The 8673-nt window shown below is 31.4% G+C and overlaps 1 protein-coding gene across 3 annotated transcripts in view; it reads right to left on the reverse strand.

The window, feature by feature from the left end:
- LOC127701552 (uncharacterized) overlaps positions 1 to 7922 on the reverse strand; it is a 30045-nt gene extending 22123 nt beyond the window's left edge. For 2 of the 3 annotated variants that reach the window (XR_007982099.1, XM_052205478.1), the window contains exons 1-3: positions 7768 to 7922; positions 2795 to 3020; positions 1911 to 2079 (exon numbers count right to left, since the gene is read on the reverse strand). Coding sequence is in view for 2 of the 3 variants with exons in the window: in XM_052205478.1 (XP_052061438.1) it covers positions 1911 to 2079; positions 2795 to 2995 (370 nt within the window). In the remaining variant the exon portion in view is untranslated. Of the gene's footprint in view, positions 1 to 1910; positions 2080 to 2794; positions 3021 to 4918; positions 5023 to 7767 lie in introns of all 3 variants that reach the window. The other variant, XM_052205480.1, reaches the window with a different exon arrangement.
- Positions 7923 to 8673: the final 751 nt, after the last annotated feature.

Below are 8673 nucleotides of genomic sequence, written 5' to 3' on the forward strand. Positions count from 1 at the left end.
AGAGAGATCCATACACTTGAACACAAGTTATTGTCTGGAAACTAGAAAAATTTGTTTTTTTGTCCCCTTTTTGGCCCCAAATTCCTAAACGTTTAGGGCAATTACCCCCAAACTCAAACCCAGCTTTCCCTTTGTGATATGGAACCTTGTAGTACAATTTCAGAAAGATCCATACACTTACACACTAGTTATTGTCCTGAAACTAGAAAAATGCTTGTTTTTTGCCCCTTTTTGGCCCCTAATTCCTAAAATATTGAGGCAATTACCCCCATCATCAATCCCAGCCTTCCCTTTGTGGTATGGTACCTTGCAGTACAATTTCAGAGAGATCCATACACTTGAACACAAGTTATTGTCTGGAAACTAGAAAAATGCTTATTTTTGGCCCCTTTTTGGCCCCCAATTCCTAAACGTTTCGGACAATTACCCCCAAAATCAATTCCAGTCTTCCCTTTGTGATATGGAACCTTGTGGTACAATGTCAGAGAGATCCATACACTTACACACAAGTTATTGTCTGGAAGTTACAAAAATGCTTATTTTTGGCCCCTTTTTGGCCCCTTATTCCTTAACTGTTGGTACCATAACCCCCAAAATCAATCCAAACGTTCCTTTTGTGGTATTGAACCTTATGGTATAATTTCATAGAGATCCATTCACTTAAACTAAAGTTATAGTGCGAAAACTAATGTGTCTTCGGACGACGATGACGACAACGACAACGACGACGCCAACGTCATACTAATATACGACCGCAAATTTTTTGCGATCGTATAAAAATAAAATTCCTTCATCAGCATTTAAAAGTAACTTCTAAAAATAAATTGACAGCTAGAACTTTGCAACCATAAAAACCCATTTAAATACATGATAAAAGTATTAAAATAGAAAATGAAATCATAATCATGCCTCAAATTAAAACACTTTCATCAGCAACATTAAATAGTAAAATCTTAAAATAAAATTCCTTCACATACTTTATCATGGCTAAAATTAAATAATTTTTAAAATAGAAAATGACATCAAAATCATGCCTAAAATTAAAAAGCCTCCATCAGCAACATTAAATAGTAAATAAAATTCCTTCACATACATAATCATGGCTATAATTAAATTACCTTTATCAAACATTTTTAAAATAGTAATTTCTAAAAATAAATTGACAGATAATCACTTAAAGACAATTTACAAGCAGTGTAAGGAAGGTAATTTGACAATATGTGTTTGAATTACCTCCCTTACACTGCTTTAACATTATGTTTTGTACTTAAGTAATTATTCATTAACCAGGGAACCCTTGTTTTCCCCCTTTTTTGCCCCTTATTATAGTTTGAGCCATAACCCCCCCCCCCCCCCCCCAAAGCAAATTCTTACCATCCCTTTGTAATATGGTAACTTGTGGTACAATTTCAGAGAGATCCATACACCATTTCACAAGTTATTGTCTGGAAACTAGAAAATGCTTATTTGGGCCCCATTTTGGCCCCTAATTCCAGAACTGTTAGGACCATAACCCCCAAAATCAATCCCAACCTTCCTTTTGTGGTCATAAACCTTATGGTAAAATTTCATAGTAATTCATACACTTAAACAAAAGTTATTGTCCGGAAACCAATGTGTCTTCTGACGACGACGACGACGTGATACCAATATACGACCGCAAAATTTTTGCGGTCGTATAAAAATTAATGCATTTATACAAGAACACTACTAAAAATCATCATAAACACATTCTCTAGTATTTTAAAGCATATTCAAATAAAAAGTTTAATTTGTTTTAATGTTCAAGTCTTAAATTAGATAAAATGAATCTTAATGAGAACATGAAAAATATGACACTTCTGAAAGAAGTAACAGAGTTTTCTGGTATATTTTAACAAATTTGAGATAGCCTTATTCTATAAAGTTACCAGCTAGTTTTCCCGGTACAATAGGGCCATCATCTGGAACAAATGTACTGACAGAAGGTACTCTCTCATTGGTTGGTTTATTTGATGGTTTGGTAGTTGGTAACTGAGTCATTCTCTCTGGATTATGCCACTTGTAGTCAGGATTAGCCTTCATGAAGGCATCTTTATACTGTGAACAGATTTAAATTGAACATAATAACATTATCAATTCTAAAATGTCTCAACCCTTAGACTATACCACTAAATATTTCATTCTATATTAAGATTGAAATACTGACATTCTAATTAAGAAATATTGTAGTTTTAAATACTTGTCATTTGTGTTGTATTTTCCCATAATGTATTTCCTCAATATGCATGCTCATACTTTTGTGAACAATAATTGCGATATACAATGTATACATGTGCCAAGAAATAACTTATGAAAAACAACAGAAAACAAATGCTTCTTCTCTTTAGCATCATGTTATACACAGTATCTTTATATGTCCTCAACAGGTCAATGAATAGTGAATATATAAGTGTTTCATCCAAAACAGAAATTAGATTTATCTCTTGATGTTATGAAAATTCTTAAAATTGAACATAAGTGCACATATAAATGATATAAAATAAATATTATCATTTATATGTTTTGGAGTTTAGTATGACGTCCATTTTCACTGAACTAGTACACAATTTTGTTTAGGGGCCAGCTGAAGCCTGCCTCCGGGTGTGGGATTTTCTCGCTGTGTTGAAGACCCATTTGTGGCCTTCGGATGTTTTCTGCTCTCCGGTCGGGTTGTTGTCTCTTTGACACATTCCCCATTTCCTATCTCAATTTTATAACTTTCCAGTTATATTTTTTTATATCATTTTTCAATATTTGTGTTTAATAAATTCACCTGCTTTGCAAGGTCAGTATACTTGTTTTTTTCCTCATCACCAATGTTGGCCCATAGATCTCCTAAGATACGAGTCACACTTCGGTTGTCAAGGTGAGGATTTCGCTCCCTTACAATACTTCTATGTCGTTTACAGAAAATCAAGAAGGCATTCATTGGACGACGTACATCTTTCTTGTCCAAATCAGGATCGGCATCCATAATTAATTGAACTTTCTTCTATTATCTAAAAATAAAATTACTCAATACAGTCAGAGCTCAGACTTAAGCAAGTCTCTTTCTATTTTGACTTTTGCATGCAAAATATGTTTATGTGATGAAATCAACTTGATTTGGTCAGGCCGTTGTCCATTTTTAGCTAGTTTATCTCCAACAGAGTTGGGTATTTTTAAGTTGCGAAATTGAACTTAAATCTATGCAATCACAATCTTTTACAATAGTTCACAGTTACTGAACTGAGTATCAGAAATCAGTGAGGTGGAATATAACTCAGTAGAACATTGATTTTTCAGTTTTAAAGGTCAAAACTGTTATTAATTTACCTCTTTGAACAGTTTTTCTTTAAAGTCAAAGTTTATGTTTTTATTTTATACAGACACAGAGGTTCAGTTATATATGAGCTATTACTTGTACTCTCATCTGGGTTCTTGATATTTAAATTGATGACAATAACCTTTGAAATGACCCAATGTTTGACAACGTTCACCTTGTAAAGGTCAATAAATTTTTTTATGTTAGTTTTGAATGGTTCAGATTCTTTTACAGTTTTAAGGTTGATTTGATCATGTTTATCTTTTTTACCCATTAATGAGTTCTTTGAGACCAATATTTGTGCAATCTTATCTGGGTGCTTGACTTCAAAATTGGCCTTTGCATTGATAAGATTTTTGACATTTTTTTACTTGTACATGTATGTCAGTTAATGTTACAGCAGCTATGACTGAGAGTTGACTAATATCAACTTGCTCAAGTTAAATTTAAGCTAGTGAAAAAGAAAACAAGAGGCTGTCGAGTGACAGCAAACCGGATTTTCCTGCAGAGGTCGAACCCTGAACAGTTGAGCAAGTATGGACACAACATTTAAGCTTAAAACAGCTCTGAATTTGGATTGTGATTGAATATTTATAATAGATTATTATCTAATTATAATGAAAATGATATTTGCAAATCTGAACCCCAAACAGGATCATGTAAAAATTACATTAACACACACACAACAAAAATAAAATACCCATAACAACTGTGACATCTACCTTCATAACACACGACTTAAAATAAAAAGTTATAAAGAAATTTCGATGTAATCATTACTGGTTCATGGAATAAGTTTGAGTTATTTCCCTTTGAACAGAAATATGGTTTAACATAGTACTCTAACATTAGATATGATTTCACTAAAAATAGTTCTCTAAAATTAGATATGATGTAACACAATGTATATCCATTTTCAAATTATAATCAAATATAATTAATAGTTCCAAATATTTTTTCTATCATTTGTCACAAACTAATATAGATCTGCAACTTATCTATCAACTTTATCTACACAATGTAATGTAATGAAATATATCCTTTAATAAAAATATATTATTATCTAATTAAAGGAGTTCACTTCATAAAAAAAAAATTATATATATAGCATTCAGAAAATTAGTTTATACAGCATAACAAACAAACCTACCACAAAATTCTTCAAACAATTAACCAAAGAAAAGAAAAAAAATCCAAAATGTCATTTATCATTAATACAATGTCTTTTAAAAATTTTTTAAACAATGAGTTATTTCCCTTTGTACAGAAATGGATTAATTCTTCAAAAATTGAATTCTTGGTAAAGGGCTATAACTGAACAAAGAGAAAAGCTAAAATCATGAAAATTAAACTTGACCTTCATTTAGTCACAGGAAACAACATATCTAAATTTGAAAAAATGTCTTCAAAGCGTTTTCATGTAAATGAATGGACACTGTTTGGCCGTACATCCCCAAATCAATAACCGATTTTTACTTCGAAAATCCAGTTAATTATCTCTTGCATTAAAACTTATTTTGATTTGTAGAGTCTTAGATAAATACATTTAAAAGATAACATGAATTAACAAAACTATTAGACAGTGCAACAGACCACACCAACATCCAACACTGGATCTGTTTTTCAGTCAATTGACTTTTTTAACAACTCTTTCAGTTTAATTCAAGATGTTTTGTTGTTCATGGTACTGTTAAATTCTAAAAAAAAAAAAAACCATTACAAACACCATTCAAAATTCTTTCATCCATCTTAAAAAGAATAAAAGAATCCATTTATTGTGTGTTTCTGATAATTCTGAATGGGCACTTAAAGTGACCCTAAATAAAAGTATTTTACACCCCATCCCCTTTTCTTTCCTAAGGATGAAAGAAGCATTTGATGTAAATGTAACAAAAAATTTGTTCCGGCGTGACATTTGTTCCGCCGGAATAAATTTCATAGGAAATATGTTCCACCGGACTTTATATCACAGAAAATATGTTCCAGCACTGTAAAATTTGTTCCGGTAACTAATTTTATGACCAAATGTGAAATAAGTTCCAGAACAAAAATCATAGCTCCATGAATTTTGTTCCAATTAATATTAAGAGTTTTAAAAAGTTAAATAAGTTCCTGTGATATTTGTTTTAAACGAACGTGTACATATTTCATAAAAATCAATGAATAAGTTCCGCTCAAACCTATTTTCACAGAAAATAAGTACCTTTGCAACAAATTGTAAGCGAAATATTTTCTTGTTACATTTAAATTATAATGCAAGCTGAGTGCTGTACTGGAATACATTTGCAATTGAAGGCATGACTGTAACTAAAGGATGAAGATAAGAAATAAAAGTGATGGTAATGTATCATAATTTGTATTTATGTTTTATGTGGTATTCCTCCTTGGTTTTTGTTAACTGTCATGGCCGCATGTTCTAGTCATACAAGTACTTAGGTCATAGCACAGTTTCAAAAGAGTGTGTCTTTTGTTTCTACATGTCTTTTGATATAACTGATCAGTCACTTTGTCCTTTTCAAATAAGTACATATGTTCATCTTTAACTATACTTTTTTTTCTGAATGATTGATTTTTCCTATTCTTCTCTTTTCTGGCTGAAAAGTGTCATTTTGATATTTTTTACAGGGTATATAATTAAACATTTGCTATACTCCACAGGATCCGAATTGGATGATTTACACTTTTTACTTTTTTTATTATTGATATAATACTTATTTTTATAATGCACTTGAATGATAACTTTAAACTCACTGATGACAAATGCTCAGTATATAAGATAACTTGTTTAACCAGTGGAACATATTTCACAGACAAGGAACTTATTTCACCAGGTTAGGAACAAATCTCACAAACCCAGAACTTATTTCACCAGATAAGGGACAAATCTCATTAACCCGGAACTTATTTCACCAGGTAAGGAACAAATTTCACCAACCCGGTACTTATTTCACCAGGTAAAGTGTGGAACTTTTTTTTATAGAAATGGAACAAATTATATAGAAATAATCTGTGAAAAAAGTTCTCCCAGAACATATTTCCTGTGATATTAGTTCCACTGGAACTTTTTTCACAGGAACAAATTTTGGCTCACATAAGCCTTATTTAGCCCAATGTTAAATAAATTTTTTAATAGAATTTAAAGATGAAAATTGCTCAAGTTTATGCAAAAACAATTTTTTGTAAGCAAGTGAAATAGATTAATGTCATTATATATTTTCTAATAAGGCTTTGACATTTACACCCCAAGTACGCAAAAGTTAGAGATTTTGTTGAAAGTTAACAAAATTTTATTGATTTCAACCACTCAGGAAAATAGAGTGCAAGGTTTGATAAACAAAATGGTAAATTTAGGTAATGATGAAAGATATTTTTGTGGACACATTTCCTACTTGTTTTCATCTATTCTTACCTACATGTTTTTATTTAATCTCATTGGAATTCATAGAAAAAAATAAAAACTAAATTTTTTGAACAAAAAGACCTATTCCCTATCAAATCATTATTGTTTAACTAGGAAACATTGTGATAGCGGCCATTGATTTACAAATGTACATAGCTTGAAATAAAGGGCCAACAATTACAAACACTTAAAAAATCATGGAATGTCATTTTTTACAACCCTTTTCTTTTTTTTTAACCCTTCCACATGCCCCAAATTATATGAACAACCAATCACATTTCAAATTTATCACAGGTGTCAACTTTGATTTACAAACAGCTGATCCAAACAGTTACTAAATTTCAACAAATGCCAAATACATATCAACCGTTTTTTTTTCAGAAAAAAAGCACGTTTTATAATTAAATATGGGCGAAATTAAATTATTTATTAGTAAGAGTCACATGCCTTTAAAAATTCTACTGATGCGCAGAAAATGTTCGAAGCTTTGCGCACTCTCATGTCGAAAATACCAAAACAAGCAAAAGAAAAAACAATGTTCTCATTAATTTCGAAAATTTGCAAAAAGTTTACTAAACTATTTACTTCTCTATCGACTTTGTCAACTTGTCTGCATCCTCTGAAATTCCTGACACCTTAAATTTTAACAACACGGGCTAATGTTGTACTCGGCATTTCAGGGTTGTGTTTACACGTGTCCTTTTGGATATTCAAAATACACAAAATTTTCACAGAAAATTACTCTAAAGATCCGAGTAAATGGTCATATAATGATAAAAATTACCATCTTACTGTGTTGAATTAAGTCGTCAGTGCGTAATATTTCACAATTTTAACAATTTCGTTACCTCATTATGAGTAACAATGGCAGCCGCTGACAGAAGTTTTGAAAAAGTCAGAAACCATGCGGGCAATATGTTTTTCCAATTTCTGACGTCCCTTTGCCTGATGATCTGATTATTTTTATACCAGATCCTTTCTAAAGATATATTTTATATTTTTTAACTCATGAAATATAGAATAATATCGTGTAATTACTTACCGGCCGTTCTTCATCAAGTAAACAGAGGTGCTTGGTCAAACTAGGTCAAGGTCTGATGCTCTGACAAACATTGGTCGTACGTCGGCACTGCATAGGCCGGTACCGTTGTGTTGTGGACAGAAAAGATAATGATAACCCAGTAGTTTTAAACAAAAAAAGTATTAAAAAAAGTATTCTGTGAAGGTTAACAATATTCGTAATCCAAATTTAACCGTCATTTCTATATTTAGAATATTAAAACAGTGCATTCATGGTTCGCCTTTTATGTCATTTAATAATCGACATATACTTTATCATTTTAATATATATTTTAATGTTTTTAACTACGTAAAGTAAGTAAACCGTTACCTCCCTTTTCTTGCAGTCTTAAATTAATAAATCTGTCCACATCGGCACATGTAAATATTGTCTAAATAACCTTATCGTTTTAATAATTAAATTTTTAATTTCAATAATTCCCGAGTCGCGACTTTGTACATAGAAAAATCATACTTAATTGCCTTATCAGCTTGTTTTGTTATAATTTTTTTTATTTATTAACTTTTTTATATTTTGTAGGATCTTTTCCAAATACTGAGTGCGGACGTCATCGAAGACACCAAGGCCTTACCTGAAAACTTGATTGTCCTTACATATATTTTATTATTCTCTGGAGAAAGGGGCTGCAAATCTATTTCTAACTACTAGTAGATTTGTTTGAAAATAAAAGTCTAGCAGAAATAAAGAATTGTCTAAAAAACCAGGGGCGGATCCAGCCATTATTAAAAAGGGGGTGGGGGTGTTCCAACCCAGGATAAAGGGGGATTTTAACTATATGTCCCCATTCAAATTAAGCACTGATCGTAAATAAAAGGGGGTCCCGGAATCCCCCCTCCCGGATCGGCCACTGAAAACAATATATATATA

The sequence above is a fragment of the Mytilus californianus genome, unplaced genomic scaffold (genome assembly GCF_021869535.1).
Source record: "Mytilus californianus isolate M0D057914Y unplaced genomic scaffold, xbMytCali1.0.p SCAF_5, whole genome shotgun sequence".
NCBI classification, from domain to species: domain Eukaryota; kingdom Metazoa; phylum Mollusca; class Bivalvia; order Mytilida; family Mytilidae; genus Mytilus; species Mytilus californianus.